Genomic DNA, 24,002 nt, shown 5'->3' on the forward strand with positions numbered 1-24,002 from the left:
TAACAACATTAACATGAAACTAACATTAACAAGTTCGAGCATATATATATATATATATATATAAACAAGAGTGTATGATGTAAACCAGCTAACGCCTCGATCGACCTAAAACTCCTGCCAGCTTCAGTGGAATATCTTCGAAAAGAGTCGGGAGTCGGAAACGTCTCAAAGCTTAATGAGACTTCTGCATATAGTGTCCACATGTGAAGTGATAACCTAGAATAAATATCATCATCATGTGCTTCGGTTGTCCTAATTGTTCATCGATCATAAGTTGTGGGAGAAGATCAACAGAGAATTTGTTAATGCCGGACGATTAAGAATGATATATTTCATCATCGCATGAAGTGCCAACTTGACTGCAGCAAGAACTACCACCACAGGGGGAGGTGTAATGGCAATATTGAAGAAGAGCTATTAAGAGGCACATTGAAGGTTGGCACAGAGCGAAAAGACCACAAAAGGAAAAGGAGGACATGAACAGGAGACCGATCTTTTAGTTTATGCACACTTTCTTTACCCATTCTTGTGAAAGGAAATCTGAGAGCCCAATTGAATGAATGAATTTTATTTTTGTTAAAGTTAAAGGGAATAAACTCAGTAAAATAAATAAATAAATAAATCTATGGGGTTGCACTTTCCCATGAGATCCTTCAATGCCATTAATTAATAAATCTGAGGGTGAGTTGAGAGAGATTTATTAAGTTTTGGTTTTAAGATTTTGCCGGAAGGACTACGACCCCGCAGGTTCATTCATGCCATCTGATAACATTTGATATTGAAAATGTATTTGTTAATTTGTTATAAAAATGTCAACGGAGCCGTTAGCTGGCTATGATATCACCACCGAGGCCTCGATGAAATGCTCAACTATTTCTCATGAACAGTAAATAATATAAATTAAATCTTAAAAAATATCGGTAGCAACTTATATTACTAGTATAGTTCAATAGTTGAGCTATTGAGGAGATGGTATTTCAGTGACAATCGAATTCTTTTATGCCTTTTGGTATTTTTAACATTTTTCTCCAATTCCAATTAATTTTTCCCCCTCAAATTCTGAGGGGAGATGTTGGGCCTGTTTATAAGAATATAAGCCCACTGGGCTTCGGTTGCTTAAGCTATGGCCCTTTTAGCTGTCCCATGCCCCGCCCGAGCACACAACTCAGGTACCAAAATTAACGCTCCATTTGGTTTCGCAGTTAAAATCATAAAAATTTTAACTTTAACTTTAACTCAGCACACTGCACAATCAAAATCAAAGTTACTTTTAACTCTAAAACCAAACACACCATAAATATCGTTAGACGAGTCTCATTAATTAGAATGAAAAGTTAGAGGAGAGACAGAGCCACTATTATTGAAAGTCATCGTTAGACCATGCGGATACACCATACCTGATAATAATTGGCCGATACGCGATTATTGCACACCTGACCCAAACTGCGCTTGAACCGGCCATTACCAATGAAAGAAAATTTGATGATGATGGGAATAGGATTAAGAACCTATGCCCCGAATAGATTAGGCTTATGGGGGAGTTTCACATTTATTGCACATTCCAAAATAAAACAAAACATTGATTGCACATGTCATGTTCTTCTTCGGACAGGTTCTCTACTCTAACCACCCTTTATAATTGCAGTTTTGTGTAAGGTAACGAAATTAAAAGCATGAAAACTGTTGTTGATGGAAAGTGCTCCAAGAATACAAGCCACTAATAAATATCTTGGATTACTGAGAAAGTAAGCCAAAGCTTTGGACCGTAGCCGACAAGATGGAATTAAAGATCTATTATCTATATTGAAAGTACTCATAACTGCTGTGCTTACCCGTAAGCGGCTGAAATGGGCCAGTGCAAAGTACGAAAGTTTCATGCATCAAATCAATTCGGAGTAGACATATCAGCTATAACACCTTTTTTTTTTTTTTTTTGCTAGAAATGGCAAGCTTTGCGAACCAATAAGTGTGAGTATCATGAAACAGAAGCAGTGACTCGACCAGTACACTCGTCTTGGTAAAGAACTAGTGCAAGAATCTGGAAGAAACTTACCAGAAAGGTAGCAGCCGAAGCTCGCACAGCTCATCCCTTCCCCTTTGCAGACAGGCAGATTTTATTCTCAAGGAGGAAGAAGTAAAACTTATGCAGTTCTGTTTCGTTACTTGGGCCGAAGACCTGCTCAGTGACTTGCTGGACGGGCAAACAACAAAGGATCACCCCACCAGGACTTAATTTCCATCTAATTCAGATCTACATCCATGTCACCCATTTATTATGATCCAACTGAAACAAGAAATCCCACATATGCTGAAAAGGACTTTGGAACTAGAAGTAGAGAACTATCATTGCTTCAGTCTGGCCCTCTAGCATCTGGTTTGCAAACTTTCAATTGTATAAGTTTGTGATAAATGCGCCGTAACTTGAAATAAAGTGGCAGAAGACAGACTACACGCTATGTACCCGTTCGGAGATCGGATGATGCACTCATCATCGTCTCCTTTTGGGGGACCAAGAATGGAAACATACTGCAGGTAAGGCAAGCTACTCTCTATAGCTTGAATATCCAACTTGGTATATCAATAACAGGAATCATCATAACAAACTTCACCTGCAGATTAAATACTCAATAATTCAAACAGCAAGCCATGAGTTATGACACATGCTTAAAATATTACAGGAAACAGTGTCAACTTCGTAAGAAAGTGAACAGTGAGTTAGTGTATCTAGGCCATAGTGTGTGGTTGGAGTAGAATAATTCGTCATATTGGACATCTTCAAAATTTTATCAGGGGTATTGGTCGAACAGGAAGGCCTTAATCATCTAGACTAAGAATCAGTAGCACTTATCTCAGAACTATCATTCATTCTCATCTGAGATAATTTGTTGCCCTTCAGCTTAATTATAAAGCATCAAAGGCAGCTCTTGGAGTTTGCTCAGATAAAATCAGTCTGAAATAGAAAAGAAGCTCTTGCAAGAGGTTACAGTCGTCATCTCTTTCCAGGAAAAAACACAAGAGATTGAAGCCCAGGCTGACTCATTCCTTTAAAACTGCAGTTTCAATCTCATATATGTTTTATGGCCTTTTTCTGAATCACTTCAGATCATAGGAAGGAGAGATGATGAAGAATTACTATAGGAAGCTGAAAGTGTGTAGTATTATTATACACAATAAGAAGCAGCTACCTCACAACACAGGACACTTCAACAGAAAAATAAAAGGAACATTTTTACCTACAACAGCAGCATGTTGAATATTAATTATCTCTATGGTTCAAGACTAGTCCTCAAGAACATGATGCCGCTCAAGCTCGGTTAGAATTTCAGTCAAAGGGGTACTACTGCCATTGCCTTCAGTTTCGCCCCTGCACTGCAACAACTGCTCATGGAGAGTCCGGACAAGCTCATTAAGTTTCTGAATATTCTTTTCCTGGGATAGGATAATCTGCGGAAGAGCGAGCACCCATAGGTTAACAAGATTATCTGAATCATGACAGAGTTATTAACAAAGCCAAACTTTCACGAGAATAAAAATCCTACAGGCCAAGAAATGCAACTTTAACACACCAGAAGAAAACTATGCACAGAGCCCAGACAATTCCAAGGTGCTCCAAGGATCTTTCTTTGCCCCTCCACAGTAACCAGGTAGGAGCATACAACAAACAAATAGCCAAAATGTAGCAAAAGAAATTGCATATACGAAAGGCGAACCTTTTCTTTCACAGCTTCCTCCCTCTTAGAAACATGTTGCTCTTTCTGAGAAGCATTTGGACCTTGTTCAACTTCATTACCGAATTGTTGCTTCCACTCAAACTGTGAAGTGAACACGATCAACAAGAGCAGAAAAACAAGCACCCACGGTCTCGACATTGCTAAGCAGCAGCTCCTCTTATGACCTGTTACTCATCACGTCCTACAGGAGCAACAGAGACACCATCCTCAAGAACATAAAAACAACGAGAAAACTCTAATCTTCAAGCTGAATTGAAGCCGCCTGCATCTATTCTGACCCGTTTACTTCATATTCCTACCAACTACTACCCTCAAAAGAACACATAATGAAATCAAAGCACCCAAATATCGTCCATCACTAGTCCTGAAGCTAAATGTAAGCCATATGCATCTAATTCAAAGTCGATCCGAAGATTATAGTGGCCAATGCAGCTTTCATGAGCAGGTATTAGCAACTGGCATACCTATATTCAGCTAAGAAGACTTCGTTCAGCTAAAGAATTGATGAATCTGAAGCAAATGATCTTGCTACCCGGAGGAAAATCGTAGAAAACGAACTAATTTAGGTCCGTCCTGGCACGAAACTGAGCATTCTGTCGATAAACAGCGGGAGAAGAACTGACCTAGAAAGCTCCGTGGCAGGCAGGGAGCCGCAATCTGCCTCTGGGGCCGAAAGCAAGCTCGCCTTATGAGAGCTGATCGGAAAGCTCAAACCTTCAGCAATCGCCGGCCGGTGTCTTCCCGTTACCCGTCGGACGTTCGTCGGGTTCGGAGAAGCAGAGACTACGTAGATTCAAGTTAATCATTTTAGCTTTTATTACACCTTTTTACATAACAATTGCAATATTAAGTAGAAGCCCTTTACTCTATTTATTATTGCCCCCAAATTTTGCGTTCTAGTCCAAAATACCCCGTGGCCTCCATGCCCCCGACCGAACTGCAGATCGACCGGCACCGAGCAATCTCAACCTCTGGAGCTTGGCGGGACGGCCATGGGGAACGCTCAGTCTCCTCCCGCGGATCCTCGCTTCACTTCCGCCTCCAGGTCTCTCTCTCCGCCATCTCTCTCTCTCGCTTTCTCTAGCACACATGCTCTGTCAATTGAAGCTGATCGGAATTGTTGCAGAGCTTTTACTCGGAAAGAGCTGGAAGACCTCCGATCGCTGTTCGTATCTCTAGCTTTACAATCTCAGAGCGGAGGTGAATGCATCAGTCTCCCCGTCTTCCAGGTCTGTCTCTCGTCTTCCCTTTTCTTGGTGTGTATAGTTCGCGGAGTTCAATCACTCTGACGATCGGTTTATTTCTCTTGCTAGACATACTTTCAACTCCACGGCCCTCTAAGCGAAAGGCTGTTTGATTTGATCAAGCAGAAGCGGGAAGATCAGAAGCTCACTTTCGAGGACCTTGTCATTGCTAAAGTGAGCTTGAATCCTCGACCCTGCACTTCCTCTCATGTAGTCTTCGCCATCGCTGAATCAAAATGACAACTTTCAGGCTATGTGCATTTCTGGGATGTGTTCCCTTCCTTTAGTGGATCAATGGTTTATTGGGATTTCTCAACATATGTGCTCCTTTTGGTTTGCTTTCACTTCCATGTGCAGGCCACTTATGAGAAGGGCACGGCAGAGGAAATTGAAGAGTTCGTTTATCAGTTTCTAGATGTGAATGGTGATGGCGTTCTTGGGAGGTACACATTCCAAGCATCGTATTTCAAGACTGCCTGCTTCCGTGTCTGTAATTTGATCCAGACAGTGGCTGCCACATACAAGAAAATTCTGATCGTTTTCCAGCTTGCCTTCTTATGATTTTATCTCTGAAATGGATGTCGAATTCATTTGCAGGTCTGACCTGAGCTCCGTTTTGATCACAATCTTTAAAAATATATTTGATAACGATTTATCGGAAGATCATGCTGCTTCAGAACAAAATACAGTGCGGATATTTCTTGACAGTGCAAACTTTTCAATAAATATTGAAGGACATGATGAAAAGAGTATGTCTTTAGCGGACTTGAGGAGTTGGTTTGCAGTACTACCCTCAGTGAGGAAGTTCCTTGGGAGCTTATTGATGCCGCCTGATCCAGGTTATCTGTGTCTTGTTAAGTTTCCATGTTGATGTGTTTTTTTCTTTCCCCTTCTTTTCATATTATTACTTGGTGAATGTTCTAACTGTTGCATTTGAATGTTTAAGCAAAGAAACAATTATTCTTTTGTTTGAGTGGTCAGTAGACTCCAAACATCCATTCCTGCTAAGAGAGATGGCTCAGCTACCTACCCCTGTCATTGAGCCATTCCATAGTAGCAATTTTTATCATCTTTCTCTTTATCTCTTTGTGAAGATCTGGCTGCTTGAACTAACAGTGCCCACAATATCTGTTTATAAAAAAGGTTAATAATGTGATTAAGGTAAATCGTCTGTCACTCCAAGTGCCTCTTTCCTGGAGCATGTTTAAGAGAAATTAAACTGTAATCATTGGTTGCATCATCTGGTTGTGAGTGAGAAACCACTTTACTTATGCGGAAAAATGACTGCCAACTTCTACCTCTTTTCTGTAGTAGTCAGTGAAAATTGCAGTTTAGTATTCTTTTGTATATTTCGATGAATCTGGATTTACTGTTTCGTTATCTGCTCATAGTATTTTTGAGAAACTTGTGATTTCGGAAGACATTGCCTGCACGTTTTATTGATTATATTGCTCATTGTGCATGCTCAGGAAGACCAGGCTCTCAGGTACCTCGCCTGTCACATGGAGATAATGTTGATAGCAGCATGATCTTATTGAAGAAAGAATATGCTTGGCATATTGGGGGAGCACTTGCTGAGGAAGAGCTTGAAGAATGGAAGCTTTTGTACCATAGTTCTTACAATGGACTAAGTTTCAGCACATTTTTGGGTAACATAACGTAATTCACTTCTTCATGCAACGCAACCTGGTTGCAATTATCTTGGTTCCTCCATATACTTTAATATTGAATCATGAAAATTTACCTTGAACTGCAGTAATAATCACGGTAGAACAGTATTGATCATTAAGGATAAAGAAGGTCACATATATGGAGGTTATGCCTCTCAGCCATGGGAGAGGCACAGTGATTTCTATGGAGATATGAAATCCTTTCTTTTCCAGCTATATCCAAAAGCATCCATATACAGGCCTACTGGAGCAAATAGGAACCTACAATGGGTGAGTCTCTTCTTGCTCTGAGTGGGTATGAGTTGTTCCAAAGATAAAGAGATGAAGTGGATCTTCCGTGCGAAGTTAGCTCAGTATTGACTCCGTTACATCCGTTACCAGACACAATTCATTAATTATGCCAGTTCTGCGGATATGCATAATCATAGTTGAAAATTTGAAATTATGTGACATAATTTCTTTTCGTACCTTAAAAAATTACATTTTATCATGGAAAGCACCCATGGAAGAACCATTTGATCTCTTCTATCATTCAGCAGAATGCTCACGAGTTATGTGCCAACTCACTTTGTACTTCCAGTGTGCTGTGAACTTCAGTTCAGAGGACATTCCAAATGGCATTGGGTACGGTGGAAGAGTGAACCACTTTGGGCTCTTCATCTCAGCAAGCTTCGACCAAGGGCAGACCTTTGAGTGCACCACCTTTGGCAGCCCTTGCCTTTCCACGACCAATCGGATTTCACCGCAGGTGATAGAGTGCTGGGAAGTCGTTCAGAGTACCAAGCAAGAAAAGCGAGATGGTGTAAGAGGTACTGTATTGGAGAGGTTCAAGGAGGATAGGCATATGCTCAACATGGTGGGGCTTGCAAATTCCAGCGAGTGATCCTGAACATGCCGATAAGCTCCACAGAATCAGTCTTTCCCTTGTATTTTCTTTTACTGCTGCATATACATAGCGCACGAGTTTGCTCTAGGTTTGAACACGTTCAGATCTAGTTTGCCCACATTTTTTCGTATCCCTTGCTGCAGAGTAGAGTCGAGTGTGTGTTTGTCCAGTTTTACGTGGTTCCCGACTTTTGCAGCACATAAATGCACAGCCTCAATAATTTGAAGCAACAGTACTCATCTCTGACTATCGATCATATAGAGAGCCCATTTGCTGCAATTTATCGGTCTGAGCTTTCGAGAAACTTTCAACTGAATTTGTTGAGCTTCTAGGGAGTATAATAATTGATTCGGATCAACAATGTTTGCCCACTTGCTTTCACAGAAAGAGATGAATTTGTTGGTTGAAAAACTTGAGAGATGTCATTTATTTCCTATCCTCAGTCAGAAGGCAGCAGTAAAACGTTACATTTTTCATTTTCCTTGTGTTTCAGACTAGCTTCTTACATGAAAAACGTGCTACATCAGTAAGATTCAGTTAATCGATATCCACTGCCGTGGCGAAGGACCTATTGCCACATACAGGGGGCTGGACCTATTCATATGAAGATTTAATCCCATTCTCTTTACATTCCATCATTGTATTGATGGCCAGTCTAGCACCACAAGCAGTTTGATGAGCAACATCGATTGAGTTCTGAATTTTCACCTTCAATGTATGGAGAACTATATCGTTGGAGATGCTGTCACAGACTCCGAGTTCTTCATAAAAGATTGTTCGACTCTTCCTCATCGACTTACCGGGGTCCGAGTATTTCAACAATAAAACCGATCCGTTTCATTTCCAGAGTTGCCAATTTTGACTAGGTCACAACCACCAGGGTGAAGATAATCGCTTACATTCGAGTATATAGATGAAAAAGAAGGCCTTGTTATTTAATTAGACACTGATATGGCTGCAGAATCTTTCAGTACAGACCTCAGATCATTTATAGAGCATACTCTTGAGGGCCATACTAAAGGACTGGTTGGTGGTGCTGTATCCCCCATCCACCATCAGGTTTAGCCCGTTCACGTACTTGGACTCGTGGCTGCTCAGGTAAAGCGCCGCCTCTGCCACATCCTCCGGCTCCGGCACGACCCCCTTCAGCACCGCTGATGCGCAAACGAGCTCCTCCACCGTACCCTTGTCGAGCCCCATTGCATTGGTCAGCAGGGGCGTTGCAATCGCACATGGGGAGATACAGTTCACCCTAATCCCGTGCTGCCCCAGCTCGACGCAAAGGCTCTTTGTGAGCCCCACAATAGCGTGCTTTGACACCGTGTACGCGTGGGGAGACTCGCCGCATGAGACCGAGGCCACGCTCGAGGTGAAGAGTATAGTCCCGCTCCTTGCTGGGACCATAACCCTGGCAGCATGCTTGGCCCCCAAGAAGGCCCCGTAAACATTAACGTCGAAAACCCTCCTGAAGTTCTCGCAGTCGCCCCCCACGATCGAGGGGTCCAACTTCCCGGGGATCCCGGCGTTGTTGTACATGATGTCAAGCTTCCCATACCTGGAAACAGCCGCGTCCACCGCTTTCTCCACGTCCGCCTCCCTCGTAACGTCGCAGTGGACATACGATATGGTCTCCTCGGGGCCGAGCTCCTTGCAGAGGGAAAGTCCGAGGTTGTCCTGGACATCAGCCATGACAACCTTGGCACCGTGCCGGACAAACAGCCTCACGGTGCTCTCTCCTATGCCGCTTGCTCCCCCTGTAATAATCGCGACCTTCCCTTCTAGCCTGACTCACACATGCACACACACCAAACCCGACATAGCCACTTAATATATACAGATCACATAACAATGCGATTTCCATGAGAATATATTCGACACCGAAATTTAATTCATTCATTCATAGTTATTACCTTCTCAAAGAAGGAGGACAAGCTGAGAAGCCGTTCGGGTTCGACATGACTGCTTCGAGTAATCTTATGTGCAAAGCCAAAGCAGAACTCTTTGTCACTTCTCTCCCTCCCAATATCACAGTGAGGATCTTTCCACATAAGTTGGGTTGCTATTTATAGGCCCGAGCCCGACCGAGACATGTCTTTCACCAGAAACAGAACTGTCGTTATTATTATATTTCTGACTTTCCATGTGCACTCATTGACCATCGCTTTGCTATCAACTTGACCCTAATTACACGATATGTTTTTAGTGATTTCAAAAACTTGTATTTTAAGTAATATTATCAAGATAAAACATAATTTATTATCTGTATCACATCCCGCGATTGCTTATCGTTGTTTTGCTCTCTCGGGGGAGAGGCATGCTGTGTTCAAAAAGTTGCAGCAGCGCGGTTGGGGGGGAAATCGACATTCCTCATCATCAATGAAGGCCAATGAGGTGGCTCCAACTGCTACCAAATAAATCTTCAGATGGCTCCAAAAATAAATGCCTCTGAAGACAATATTGCAAAGTTGGCCACGTGATCAATTCATGAGATATCGGAGCAACTTTTGCCTCCCCGACATGGAAATTGGCTCCTCTGCGCTGAGATGTATATGTGTCATCATCCCTTTCTCTTCACTTCCGTAAATTTAAGGTGTCGAATAAGCGGTGTACTAATTAAGGGTCATTGTGATCATTGATGAGGTGTCCCGTAGATCACAAGGTGCAATTATATCATTACCGAGCTCAGTATATATGCATGCAGGATTATAGAAAATACAAGAGTGAAGATTATTACTATGTCACGAATGAAAGTTCAGCTATATATATCCGAGTGCCGGATGCTCTATCATTGCAACTGTTGGCCTTTGTCGAAGTACCCAATGCAATGCTAGCTGACCTAATAAGTTGTTATATCCAATTCAAAAAATTTAAGAGTTTCTATGATCACTTCGGGGACCATCTCTTGAGCATTTATCCATTAATATAATCCTTGCGTCAACCGAAGATCATGAAACGAAAACGGACCTCGATAACAATCTTCTCGCTCGTCTTGGGAGAGCTGCGGCCAACAGTAATTAAGGAACACTAAAGTGTGTCCGTCCATCCATTTGGTCTTTCAGCTAGCAAACAATCGGATGAAAAGCTCCCTCTTATTAAATTAAATTAGACAAAGATAGAACCATTGCTGATTGTCTTGATTTGAAAAGTTATCGAAACCATATATAATAATAATAAGGTTTAGAGCCCTAGAGAATTCAAAGTGCAAGAATGGTCCCCATTCAACTTAATTATATTGATTAATCTCACCCGTGCTGCTTGCTAATGAGCCAGCAATTTCTGAATCTCCCAACTTCTTTATGAGATTTGTTGGGAGATTTCCACCCCCATACTGCGCAAATGTTCCCAATTGTCCCTTTGCCCCTGCAACCTTGTAATTGGACAATGATTCCTTTCATAACTATGCCCAATGACGAAAGTAATACATAGGGCATTAGAAATAATTTAATTCACATATACAGGGGTGCAATAATTTAGTTTTAGGTCTATTAACCGACTTCTGAAGCAACGGTCAGTCGGTGTTCTCGGTAGGGTTTCAAATATTAAAAAAGTATGTGTTTTAACTTGGACCCGAAAATTTACATATGGGGAAGTGTGGTCGGGAAGTTAATTAGAGGAGCCATGTCCCACACTTGAAGATCTGCAACTTGGAGTGGTGAACTGACTTGAAGAGAACCCACTCTTTTGTATGAAGCCCAGCCTTGTCATTAATGCAGCAAATCATCAGTCTATGTCTATCCCTGCCCACATACAAGATAGGAACATCTTGATTTTGGTCGTTTAGAAAAAGCAAACTGTGATACCCGACATTTGTAGTACAAAAGTTTACGACCTCCTCCTGTTTTATGCGTTGATGACTCATTTGTCATTTTACTTAAATTTAAACATTCAAGAGATTCGCCATATTTCTCATAAATGGATTAAGAACTATATATACTTTCTCATTTTCATTCCACGGAGTATGCTTGTTTCGATATCAGGAGCACACTGCGTTAGTTCGTGCCCGATCGAGGATGAGGAGAGATATGATGTAATAGGGATAGCTATAGTTGATGATATAAGAAGAAAGAAATTAAAGTACGTACTACGAAGTGGTTCATCCATCTTAAGTGTGCCCTAGAGCTTTCCAAACTTCTTGTTGAATGTCTAGCTAGCTAGGCCCAATAAGAAGAAATTGCTTGGGGACCCGATGGGCCTAAAGCCCAGCATACTTCAGAGAAACACGATCCGATTCTAAAATAACACTGGACACGACATGACTAATAATGATCGACAAATATCACAAATTCATTAAGAAACGATGTTTCACCTATCGTGGATGTTTGCTTTTTCAAAACGATTACATGAACATCATTTCTTAAGAAACATCTTCGTATGTTGTTGACAACGATTAATGATTATGTGAACATCATTTCTCAACGAACATATTGCGAAGATATTACATGATCGTATGCAAATATCTTCGTATGGTAATATTATGTACTCATACGATTATGTGAATATCATTTCTTAACCGTACGATTAAGTGATATTATTTCGTTCACTTATTATTATGTCATTTCTTAATTGTGCGATTGATTAAGATACACTATGTGTACGATTATGTGAACATCATTTCTTAATCTTGTAAAGAAATGATGTTCACTTAATCGTACCATTAATCATACATAATATCTTCGCAAATCGTGCGTATTCGTACACAAATATTCACATCATTCCTCGATCGTTCATAATATCTTCGCAAACATCATTTCCGAACATATGACATAATCGTACCCAAATGTCACAATCTCGTTAAGAAATGATTTTCTCATGACCGTACGCTAATATCCTGGTAATATTCACATATCGCGGATGTCAATGAATATTGGTGAAATTAAAAGTCAGGACATCGTAATATTCATCTGAAAAATATTCAGGAAAACTTTAATTACGAGGACAGCATTGCTAAAAGAAGTATTATTCTCGTCCTAGTCTCATTTTATTATAAAGTTATTGCATAAATATATGCAATATATGAAAAACAAATGACATTATACGTTAATTAATTAATGAAGACAATCAAGCATCTTCTGGGTACTGAAACATGTTAAAGGATGGGTTGACGATGCTAAATCCCCCATCAATGAAGAGGTTATGTCCACTAATATATCTGCCCTCCTCACTGGCCAAGAACAAGGCTGCATTGGCAACGTCCTCCGCCTTCAATGTCACCCCTTTCAAGTTAGCCAAGGACCTCATTAACTCCTCAAGCCCCTCGTCGTCCATCCCGACGAACCCCCTCGCCAGCGGGGTTGCGAGCGCGTACGGTGCAAGGCAATTGACCCTGATCCCGAACTTGCCCAGCTCGACCGATGCATTCCTCGTGAGCCCCAGCACCGCGTGCTTCGAGCACGCGTAGGCGTGGGAGGCAGCCCCACCAAGGCCCGAGCTGATGCTGGCAGTCGAGAGTATGCAGCCAGACCGGGCTGGGATCATGGCCTGGGCCGCGTGCTTGATCCCGAGGAACACCCCCGTCACGTTGACCCGGAGCACCCGCTCGAAATCTGACTTCTCGTTGTCGATGATCCGGGCCTTGTTCTCGTCCGCTATGCCAGCATTGTTGAACATTATGTCTAGCTTCCCGTGAGCCGAGACGGCCTTCTGGACTGCATTCTTGACATGGTCCTCATCCGTCACATCGCAGTGGACATAGGAAGCGCTCGACGGGCCGATGGACTCGCACACAGAATGGCCCAGCTCGTCCTGAAGGTCAGCTATCACGACCTTGGCCCCATGGCTGGCAAAGACCCGGGCCGTGCATACACCGATGCCGCTGGCTCCTCCGGTTATCAGAGCGACCTTGCCCTCCAGCCTATCAGATTACAATCGATGAACAAACGCTTGGAACATCAAACAACAGCAAAAACAAATTGCAGTTACAATCGATGGGGACAGGTAATATGTGTAGTTACCTTCGGGCTATCGATGAGATAAACGAAGACGACGCCATCGGTAACACCAGCGACAGCGAAGATCGAAGGAAAGGACTTTGCAAGAACAGAGAAAATAACAGAGATGCGTACAACCAGAATAAAAAGGATGAACACGATGGACCATTTTATATAGCACTCTAGCTGAGGACTTATAATGATATTTATTCAAGTGCGGACTAAGGTAGAGCAGGAAAAAGACAAATTGCCCAAACAAAATTTTCCAATAATTATCAAAAGATGGTATAGTACAGTAGCACATAACTGCACCTGATAATTAAGAAATTTCAGGTTTAATATTCAGAGGGACTATTCGTATTTTTTTATTAATTATTAAAATTTTTATTTCATTATACTAACTGCACGGGTCTTTTTCGTAAAATTTTCAAATAATTAATTAAAAGTATTAGGCGGCTAAAACTTTTTTTTAATAAAATTATCCTGGTTGGACTGTTGTTGGCCCGATCGGCTGAGGAATATGTGGATTTCTGCTATTGCCATTTTATTTAATTAATTCACTGATAATTCCTAAGTATAATAATAAAGGTTCGGTCTTAGCTTCATTTGATTGAATAACGACATAAGTAAACGAGCAGGGAATCAAGTCAACCAAATATAGCGGACCACAAAGGGATCTTTCCGTCCGGATGGGGTGATGTGATGCAGGCCTTTTATAATGAATAATCGATGATTGTCCATTTATATTAAAAAACGAGTATGGGGAAAAAAATTCAATATGGTACATTATAAAGAAAGAAAATATAGCATATCATTCTATATCACTGTAAAGAAAAATACATGCGATGGAGCATATGGAATAAAAGAAACAGTGATCTGGCCGGACCAAATAATGTATGAACGAGGATTACTGTCATGGTATGGTCGCTCTGATCTAGTCGAAAGGGGAAAATAGAAAAGCTTAAAAGACGCAAATGGTCTCGTCCATCACGTAGGAGGGACACGGCCCTAATTACAGTATGGGCGGGCCCTAATTATGGCAAGGTCCAGGCCTAATTGGATCCAAAACCTGAGGTAGCTCGCACGAATTGACGGCGATTGCGAAAGAGGACTCTTAGCAACTCGTCGAAAATTGTAGAGAGCATCAACATATAATATACTAGACCTGTATACGCACACCACCCGATATTACTAAATACTTTTTTATAATCTTTATTTAAGTATCTAATAAAATATAGGAGAATTTACCTAAAATGATCCATGGTTTACCCGTTTTGTCAAATCTATCATATGCTTTTTTTTTTCAAATATATCACATGATAAAAGTCGAAGCGCAAAATATATAAGCTCCATTTATACTCATGATAAGATGCTTCTCAGTTGTTCATATTAATTCATATAACTAAAATGTTATTTTTGAAAGACTAAAAGTACTCTCAATAACTTATATTTTTCTCAAAAAATGAAATGTTTTCTTAAATTTAATGTAATGCATGTTCTTTAAATAGAACATGGAAAAATTCATTTTCTACACTATTTTCTTTCTGTTTTTATTTCTCTTTATACCTTACCTCGATTCATTTCTCCCACGACCCATATGCTCTTACATATTTCAAATATAAATTTAATTGATAACTATTGCTATTATACCTTTTTATTCATGTAGTCTGTATATTTATACTTTTTTGTATAATATATATATTTTTTTTGTATTTTTTCTTCATAGCAATAATTTCATACAATCAAGTTAGTTTTTCTTATAATTGCAATTTTATTCTTCCTAATTTATTGAATAACTTCACCTTTCATATAAAAATAATATCATTTATTTTACAATGTCATTTTTTGTATGATTCATTTGTTACAATTAAATCTTTCATTTGTAGGCCAATTGGCCTCATTCACTGTACAAATTTCTCAATTAATAATAAGAGCGCTGAACATATTCTTATTAAAAAAAAGTTTGGACGATATTCAGTGATTAGAACACAGGATTCACATCTTCTTACATGAAAAGCTTAGAGAGGTCGGATTAGACCGACAAGCAGATTGCACTTTCGATGATCAAATCCTGCAATGCTTCCGATGAGCTAGATTGTTATCTGCTCTGACAGCAAGTCGGCCATCGTCCACTCATCAAAGTGCTAAGAATGTCCGCTATCGGATTGATAGGTGCTGCTGCACCAATTGCTTCTACATCCAAAAGCATTACGAATTGGCATGCCTTTGGCAATTGTTGTTTCCTTGTTAAGTAATCAAATCCCGGTATCCCCAAAATGAGATGCAGTCTGTAGTGAAAATCCTGTACAACCAAGGGATCAAAACTTACTCGACCAAGGCCTTACAGAAACTCGAGGTGTTAAGAAACCCAGCTGCAACCCGGGAGTTTCCTGACTCCTTTCTCCTTCATCCGATCCCTCAAGACAGAAACATCCAACCACCGGTCGGCTGCTGCATAGATGTTTGACAGCAGCATGTAATTCCCTGCATTTTGCGGCTCAAGCTCAAAAAGCCGATGAGCAACTCTCTCCCCTAGCTCGGTTTCACAGTACAGCCGACATGCCCCAAGAAGTGCTCCCCATGCACTAGCATGAGGCTCCATTGGCATCGTATCGAGAAGCTCGTAGGCAGCTCTCAGCCTCCCCGACCTGCCCAGGAGGTCAACCATGCAGGCATAATGGTCAGGGGAAGGAACGATGGAGTACTTCTGCATTGACTTGAAGAAATCCCAACCCTCGTCTACAAGCCTGGCTCGACTACAGCATATTAGTATAACCGTGAATGCTACTTCATCGGGAATCAGCCCTTCATTGAGCATTCTCTTAAAGAGCGCAACAGCTTGAACCCCATGACCGTGCATTGACAGTCCTTGTATCACAGAGCAGTAGGAGACGAGGTCTCGTCCTGGGAGTTCCTCAAATAGCTCCATGGCCTTGTCAATGTTCCCGCACTTCGCATTCATGTCAACTAACGCTGCAACAATGTGCGGTTTTCGAAGATCAATTGGGCCCTGGGACACATAGGAGTCGATCCATTTTGCGAGTTCAGAGCATCCGATTTGGGAGCACGCCGACATCAGTCCTACCAAAACGAACTCATCAGGCTTTATGTTTTGTGACTGCATCTGATTGAAGACCTTCACGGCCTCGCGTGGTAAACCGTTTTGAACATACCCAGTGATTAAAGACGACGAAGCTACAATGTCCCTCTCAGGGGATTGATCAAAAAGTGCCCTTGCAGAGGCCATATCCCCAGCCTTTGCATACCCATCCATCATCGTCGTGAAAGAAACGACGTTTCTGTCTGGCATTTCGTCGAACAGCTTCCTCGCGCCCTTTAGATCATTCACCCTTACAAGCCCATAGAGCATAGCGTTCCACGACGTCAAATTCCTAAAGGGCATTTCGTCAAAAAGGCCCTTTGCCTTCCTCATGTCACCGGCATTCACGTACCCAACAACCATGGCAGTCCAAGAGACGACATTTCTCTCGTTCATTTGATCAAACACCTTGCGAGCGGCCTCAATCTCCCTGAACTTACCGTACATGTCGACCAAGCCCGTGCCCACGAACACTTCCGTGTCAAGATTACACTTGACCACCATCCCGTGCACGGCCGTCCCTTCCTGGGGCCGCAGCTCGGCGGCGCACGACTTGATCACCAGAGGGTAGGTGTAGCGGTCGGGAACTGCGGGGGCTCTCCTCATGCGGGAGAAAACCGAGAATGTGTCGGCGCAGGAGGAACTGAGGCAGTAGGACTTGAGGAGGGAGTTCCAGAGGACGGTGGACGGGCAGTGAATGCGGTCGAAGACGGAGAGGGCGTAGGAGGGGGAGGAGGACAGGAGGATGAAGTGGGAAGCGACGTAGTGATCCTGCTCGAGGCCGCGGCGGACGATGAGGGCGTGGACCTGGTGGAGGTGGGCGGCCGACTTGCAGGCGTGGAGGAGAGAGAGGACGGAGGGCAGGCTAGGGGCGGAGAATGGAGGTGGGATCGTCGGAATAGGCATGGCCTTGCATGGCCGCTCTCTCTCTCTCGGGGTTCTGTCGATCAGTCTTTTGATGATTAAACGGGTCGGGAAATCCAGCCTAGCAACCCATGGGGCCCTGGCGCAACCATATTGGGCCCGAAGTTGGCTGTGTAATGTCGGGTTTGAGTCATATCTATACCAATATTCTGTTGGCACGAGCGGATTCGACAATAATTATGGGAAAGTTGTCTATCTAAGTTCATATCTATACCAATAATTTTCCTTTGTTGGTGGGGGCGTGCGTTCATAACCTATTAAGTTAGGAACAGGACTGTATGTAATGCAATTAACTATATATACTTTAATAATTTTGCTAAAAACGCTAACAAAAGAAAATAATATCTAATTTCAAGATTTTGCACATAGATAGATAGCTCATTTTCTTATTTTAAAAATTCCGCACGTAGGGGTTTCCTTTTTTATTTTCGAATTCACTCCCCTACTGCCTCTTGTAACTGGGCCCAAGTCATATTTCAAAAATGACTTTTTTTATTTTTTAACTGTGAGGATCCGGCCCGGTCCAAGTCCGGCATCCGGCTCAATCTGTAACTGGGCCCAAGTCCGGGTCTCTGTCTCGGGCACCATCGCCCTCCTGCCGCTGCTCCTGCTCCCTCAGACCTCTTGCTCCGACTCCAGACAGAGAGAGTTCATCGGAGGACCCAAACACGGCCGACATCTCCTCTGCCACCGCTACAAAGGAAAAGGCCATCAGCTCTGAGGTACTGCCCACTGAGTCTTTTGACCGTTTCTTCCTCATGCACGATGCAGTTCCGATGAATTATTATCACTTTGTCTCGTCATTTCGATGTGGGAAAACGCTCTTGAAGCTTTCAGGGAAGCTGGAGCTTTTTCCAGAACCGAAACACCGTCTTCTAATCTCCATGTTTTCTTGTTCAGATAAGTGGTAGCTAGTTTTACGATAGCGAAGTCGCTGCTCTTCTCACTCCTTCCTGCTAATTCTCTCCGGCCCCGCCGTGCCGAGCAGACCGCAGCGCCAATGCTGTGTCGTTGCACTTCTCCTTTCTAGCTACGGTACGATGTCTTCCGCTGCCTTCTCTCTGTTTCTTCCACGTGGGTGGGGTCTATTCTATCATATTCAGGTATGTACAAAATGTTTGCATGGTTGCTATTCGGTGTAATGCCTGTGCCAACTGCCAAGCCTTCACTTGTTCCGGGTGGCTGAAGTCAGCTGGTAATGAACATTAATGAAATCTCATTACTTCTGCAGTTGCCTCGTATGCTCAATTAAGGAAACAATCTCCCTTTTTTCTCTTCGTCCACAAGCTGTAGCATCGTATGAGTTTTGGGAAATGACCTTAGTCGTGTTTTAGTCTACTGATAATTCAGATTGTTGGCAACGAACATCAATCACGACTTGCCAACTTTCAGGGTCCAAAATTTTTTTGCTCTTCTTAGTAGTAATCTTCTTTGATAAATGCTCCTTCGATCAGGTCTTGGATTCTCCAGCGTCTTGCTTTGTTTGCTGGAGTTTAAAGCTTAGAATTTCTCTGAAAGATGCAGACTTTGTGAAACAGAATATAATATGTTTCTGCACCATTTGCTTTTGAAGTATATTTTGATTGCCCAACTCTTACTCAACTTAAAGCTGAGAGTCTTCATCTTGGAATTTTATTGAAGCACCTAAGAGGTGTGGACTGATACATGTGAATCCTTGTGAATTATTTACCAGCTGCATAATTTGGAGTCATTTCATGTCAGGCTCACCTCTATGATTCTGGAATTTCCTATTTACTGCTGTTGCTGTGAAAACGTATAGTAGGACTTTCTAAGAATAAATCGTGCAACTCTTCGGTAGGTCTCTCTTTTTGTCTCTCTTCTTCACCTTGTATTTTCGATATCTCGTGGCAGGTTAAGATAATTTGTTGAGTGGGGTGCTCTTTGGACTGCTTTCGGGAGGGATGCTGTAGCTTTTGTTCCTCGTTGAAATATAACAGAAGAGAAAACCAGCAAGATTGCTGTAAAACTGCACCAGTTATGCCATTCAATGTTATAAAACAAGCTACTGAGACGTAGTGATTTGCTAGGTTTCTCTTTCAAGATAAACTAGCAAGAACTGGTTCATTGGGAATTGAAAGATGAAGCTGAGAGTGGTCTGCAAAAAGTTGTATGATTACGTTCGTTACGATCTGAAAGAGATTGCATTCCCTTCATCACTACCTGATCCTCCTCATGTTAAAAAACGCCGGAAACTGACTTGGCACGAGCGGTATCTGGTAATTCCTGCATTTAATTCTGACTTCTCATTGCTCTACAAAGTTAACCCTTTCAAATGTTTTGATTTTGTAGCTTACACAAACAAATTACCACATAGGACGAGCAAAGAAGTTGCTCTCTTTATTATTATTATTAAAGTTGTTTGGGAGTTTCATATCAGAAAACTCTTGATTTTAGCAACACTACGAAATAGAAATTTGCAGATGAACATCCAAAGATATTAGTTTGCGTTTGTTAAGTCGGACATCTATTACTATAAGCAGTAATGTGTTACCTATTTTTTGCGAGATACAATCTAAGTTGCTTTTACATATCTATTTGGGGGCTGGTGCTCCTTGGCTGAAAGTTGGAACTCTTATCAGGTTTTGAAAGAGGCCTCTAGGCTATATGCAGCAAGCTGGGTACGTGATATTGGTCCTGAACTCCGCCCAAATGATTATAAGAAAGATGAAGAGACTGAAGACGAGGTCCACGAGGGAAAGAAAACTGCCAAAGTGAAAGAACCATCAACCTTGGAAGATCTCGGTAAGGAGCCTTCTTTCCTTATGAGCCAACTCTGTCGGGGTCTTGATTGTATTTTGGCAGTGACTGAATTAAATGTTGGGGTGCGGTAATTTGATCACCGAAGGTCCTCGCATAAGAAATCGTAAATTATCATTCTGGTTTGGCTCTTTTCATTTGATGCGTTTTGACTTGTTTTGAATTTCTTTTGCTGGGATAGTTGTGGCTGCGAGAGGGGGGATGGAAACGTTAAGGCCGGCTCTTCAGAGAGTTTACATGACAAGAGCCTCTGCCTATAGAGATGCCCTGAAAAACTTCATAGAAGGGTACCAAGAAGGCGTTCAGCAGGTCATGGAGAAGAAAGGGGATGCTAAACCTCAAAAGGACGACGATGTTCCAAAGAAAGAAAATTGACCTTTCTACATCGATCATCAATGTGCGCCCTTCTCAACGAGTTCTGGTTCTTCGTCATGTCAAAGGGTACTGTTTCGTATTTTGTGATAACATGCTTGTAAATACTTAGTCTTGCGAAGATTTTTCGGATCATCAACACTAGATTTTTATTCATCATGCATGTTTCATTTGTCCGTGTATAGTCATGGTCTGCAATGCGATAAACTTCTTTTTTTCCCCCCAGTGCCAATAATTGCTCGATTTTGGCATGCCAGTCATTGGCTTAAGTCGTGACAGCTTTTCCACCGTGCTATAGTGACTGTGGAGGAAATTGAAATTGCGATAGTGCAATGTTCGGCAGTGAAGTTACCGCACGGATGGGGTCCGTTCGGTTTGTCTTCTCATGGTTTCGGGCTACAGCTTGCTTTTGCCTCTGCTTCAGGTCCACCAGCGATCCATTGCAATAATAATAGTAATTATGTCTTTGTCTAGAGAAGTCGCCAGAGGAAGAAACATCAGATGAGATGAGGGATCGAACAGGGACAGATCTTTAGGGGACTGTTCATGCGAATTTCCCGCAGTGGGGTGGACATGTGTTGCTTCCCAGTTGGCTGTCACTTGAATGTTTGTATATATATATATATATATGCACACACATATATGTATGTAGTTTGGGCTGTTGGAGCGTGCATGGTAACCACATGGGGAGCACAGCACAGACGAGGATGGTGATTGAGCAATGTTAGGTATCAATCACTAAGAAAGTACGAGCTATCTTTCTGGAAGGAAAGGTGGGCGGAGGAGAGGAGATGAAGATCTCACACTGTTCCTCTCATCTGCTCTGCTCGATGGGATTTGTTACCTTTCGGTGGGATTGTACCCCGTATATGATATGAGCTTGTGTCTTCTCAATGACCGAGAAAAATCTAACATACCTGATTATATCCGCAGCGGTAACAGCCGGGGGACGGTAGCCGGTTGAATTCTTTTGAATACACGAGCTTTTAGCCTTGTCAATTGAGTTGGAAAATGTAACTCAGGACCGATTGTAACGTCAGCGGTGCTACCGGAAGATACAATGATCTTACTTATCCTTACGATAAGATTGGATCCATCTTGGCTCATATCCGCACGATAGGCTTATCCATCTTAGCTTATCCTTACGATGAGCCTAGCCGGACGGGGATAAGCTTTGGCTCGATTGATATGAATTTCTACATGAAATATCAACAACTCTCGGTCAGAAAAATTTTCTGACGTTTCCAGGGGGAGTACAGAATTTAGTCAACCGAGCAAGTCACGTCCAAGATATCTTTTTCGATTTATTCTCAATCTTTCTTTCTTTCTTTTTTTTGGCTCAATCATCTTCTACCCTCCTTTCCCATTGTCATCGAGAATCGTGACATGGCGATCATGTATGTCCTTAGTTAAACGAATAATAAGGATGCCTTCTAATTTCTTTTTTGGCACAAATCATTGTCATGTCAGTCAAACTTCCCAGCAATATATTATTTTATTCGTAGTGCAATAAGCTAGGTTGTAATCATCAATCACTATAATTAATTTCTAGAGAACATATAGGCCGGCACCTGACCCTACCCACCTCTTTCGCTTGATTCAATTCAAATATAACTTACGGACACACAAAAAAAAAAAGTCCAAAATTCTATGTATAAGGAAAAGTAGAACCACGGCAACGAGATGATTACATGACATTGTCAATTTATCATATCAGTTTGTTTACATTACCATAAAATTGACAGTCCGAAGACCAATACGACTGATCAGAGTCGAGATGGTGGTGTGTCGCACTGTGGCTCAAAAATGGTGAAGTTTCTATGGTGGACGGTGTGGAGCCATGATCGAGCTGGCACTCCAAATTCACTCCGAACAACCTGAGCCTTCTCGAGTTCCCTGCCACCTCTGTGGTTCGATTGTCCCTAACAGCGTTGTCAACAGAACCTGCAGCAATTTTTATTTTTTTTTTTACAATCTTTGTTAATATTGTGATCTGAGGGACTGTCCTCTGGAGCTAATAGTTTACGGCCCCACACACACACAGACGCAGACACATATATATATGTATATATATCACGTGCGTGCTATATAAATAGAGATATATATATATATATATATGTATGTATGTATGCATATCATGTGCATCCTATGTAAATAAATATAGATATAATTGACATAGATATATACCACGAGCTGCATGATGTTCACCGTCGGGAAAAGGTTGACTAAATTGCCGGGGATCAGGATTAGTCGGCCGGCGTGCAAAATAAGGACGGCAACCCATGCCAGCATTATCCTCTGCCGCTCCGCTGGATAAAGCTATATCCTCAACCTCGGCTGCTGCCGCTCTGATGCCGCCACCAGCATTATTTTGCTGCTGCCCCCTTTTCCATCCGATGAACCAATGGCCCGAGTCTGCACAGTGGCGCCCGAAGGAGACTATGTCCCCAGCACCGAGGCCCTTCTCCTTGACGTAGCGGTTCCACCCTTTGGTAAGGACGTAGCTCTGGCTGCTGCTCCAGTAGGAATATCGGAACTGCCACCACCTCCCTGATGCCTCCTCATCCTCAAAGCTCAGCAGAAGGGCCGAGTCTCCGCTTCCCGGCCTCCCCTCCAAAGGGAAGTTTTTCTCTGCATGCTGTTTAGGTATAACGAGGCGGTTGAGCTTCCCCACATCACTCGGGGTCAGGGGCTTCTCGAACATCGGGACCATGTTTACGAGCTTTAGCGGCTGATGAGGATGATCAGAGCCGTTAGGGATGAATGAACAACTGTCGATGGGCATTTTGAGAGAGAGGGATCAGGAGGAGAGAGTTTCCAAGACAAAGTTCTGTTTCGTAACTGATATATCATAAGGGAAAAAGAGAATGGCGATACATATCACATTATCACATTATGTTTTATTTACTATGTGTACCAGCTGACACTCAAAAACCCAATAACCTTTAATTAATTTAAATTTGAGCTGACTGCTCGCTAAGAGATAAAAATTTTATATTCGTGAATATTTTCCATTTAAAAGACTCATACTTGAGACCAAATTAATTTATTTAAGGAGAGTATGCACCGAATCAATCCACGTTGGTATCATATGTCTATATGTATATTTCAGTTTGTATAACTAAATTTGAAACTGTAATTATTGGACTCAGATATAGCACGGAAGGTTCCTTCACATGAGATAGATATATATTTAATGAACTATCTAAGAAATGGATCATCAGAGTTGAAAAATAATGCATGTCATTTCCCCTACGAATCTATCTGATTCATTGCAAATATATGAATATACCAACAAAAAAAAGAGTACCGACTTATCCGTTTGATGCTTGTGTCGAGTTACATAAGCAGAGTGCATGCAGTATAATGA

General features: G+C 42.0%; 7 protein-coding genes across 8 annotated transcripts; 2 read left to right on the forward strand and 5 right to left on the reverse strand.

Annotated features, from left to right (window-relative positions):
* Positions 1-3,042: 3,042 nt before the first annotated feature.
* LOC116207800 lies at positions 3,043-4,545 on the reverse strand. The gene is made up of 3 exons (XM_031540895.1): positions 4,355-4,545; positions 3,711-3,912; positions 3,043-3,444 (listed from the first exon to the last, which is right to left on the reverse strand). Exons 2-3 carry the CDS (start codon positions 3,867-3,869, stop codon positions 3,280-3,282), a joined length of 324 nt encoding a protein of 107 aa, XP_031396755.1. The 5' UTR covers positions 3,870-3,912; positions 4,355-4,545; the 3' UTR covers positions 3,043-3,279.
* Positions 4,546-4,598: 53 nt separating this feature from the next.
* On the forward strand, positions 4,599-7,766 carry LOC116207798 (MTOR-associated protein MEAK7). The gene is made up of 8 exons (XM_031540893.1): positions 4,599-4,776; positions 4,858-4,960; positions 5,045-5,149; positions 5,333-5,418; positions 5,573-5,814; positions 6,445-6,634; positions 6,732-6,915; positions 7,226-7,766. The coding sequence occupies exons 1-8, from the start codon at positions 4,724-4,726 to the stop codon at positions 7,526-7,528; spliced, it is 1,266 nt and encodes a 421-aa protein (XP_031396753.1). The 5' UTR covers positions 4,599-4,723; the 3' UTR covers positions 7,529-7,766.
* Positions 7,767-8,344: 578 nt separating this feature from the next.
* LOC116207799 (secoisolariciresinol dehydrogenase-like) lies at positions 8,345-9,579 on the reverse strand. The gene is made up of 2 exons (XM_031540894.1): positions 9,442-9,579; positions 8,345-9,314 (listed from the first exon to the last, which is right to left on the reverse strand). The coding sequence occupies exons 1-2, from the start codon at positions 9,486-9,488 to the stop codon at positions 8,516-8,518; spliced, it is 846 nt and encodes a 281-aa protein (XP_031396754.1). The 5' UTR covers positions 9,489-9,579; the 3' UTR covers positions 8,345-8,515.
* Positions 9,580-12,472: 2,893 nt separating this feature from the next.
* Positions 12,473-13,631, reverse strand: LOC116208122 (secoisolariciresinol dehydrogenase-like). The gene is made up of 2 exons (XM_031541373.1): positions 13,483-13,631; positions 12,473-13,382 (listed from the first exon to the last, which is right to left on the reverse strand). The coding sequence occupies exons 1-2, from the start codon at positions 13,518-13,520 to the stop codon at positions 12,590-12,592; spliced, it is 831 nt and encodes a 276-aa protein (XP_031397233.1). The 5' UTR covers positions 13,521-13,631; the 3' UTR covers positions 12,473-12,589.
* Positions 13,632-15,379: 1,748 nt separating this feature from the next.
* LOC116208121 (putative pentatricopeptide repeat-containing protein At5g37570) lies at positions 15,380-17,629 on the reverse strand. Its single transcript, XM_031541372.1, has one exon. It carries the CDS (start codon positions 17,462-17,464, stop codon positions 15,818-15,820), a length of 1,647 nt encoding a protein of 548 aa, XP_031397232.1. The 5' UTR covers positions 17,465-17,629; the 3' UTR covers positions 15,380-15,817.
* A 414-nt stretch (positions 17,630-18,043) lies between these two features.
* On the forward strand, positions 18,044-20,853 carry LOC116208123. Of its 2 annotated transcripts, none has more exons than XM_031541376.1 (5): positions 18,044-18,204; positions 18,383-18,585; positions 19,355-19,719; positions 20,083-20,245; positions 20,442-20,853. In XM_031541376.1, the coding sequence occupies exons 3-5, from the start codon at positions 19,582-19,584 to the stop codon at positions 20,633-20,635; spliced, it is 495 nt and encodes a 164-aa protein (XP_031397236.1). In that variant the 5' UTR covers positions 18,044-18,204; positions 18,383-18,585; positions 19,355-19,581; the 3' UTR covers positions 20,636-20,853. The 2 variants fall into 2 exon arrangements, with proteins under 2 accessions (XP_031397236.1, XP_031397234.1); XM_031541374.1 differs by having other exon boundaries at positions 18,383-18,517.
* A 1,329-nt stretch (positions 20,854-22,182) lies between these two features.
* Positions 22,183-23,507, reverse strand: LOC116208720 (B3 domain-containing protein At2g36080-like). The gene is made up of 2 exons (XM_031542271.1): positions 22,820-23,507; positions 22,183-22,576 (listed from the first exon to the last, which is right to left on the reverse strand). Exons 1-2 carry the CDS (start codon positions 23,415-23,417, stop codon positions 22,341-22,343), a joined length of 834 nt encoding a protein of 277 aa, XP_031398131.1. The 5' UTR covers positions 23,418-23,507; the 3' UTR covers positions 22,183-22,340.
* Positions 23,508-24,002: the final 495 nt, after the last annotated feature.

This window comes from Punica granatum, chromosome 5 (assembly GCF_007655135.1).
Source record: "Punica granatum isolate Tunisia-2019 chromosome 5, ASM765513v2, whole genome shotgun sequence".
Taxonomy (NCBI): Eukaryota; Viridiplantae; Streptophyta; class Magnoliopsida; order Myrtales; family Lythraceae; genus Punica; species Punica granatum.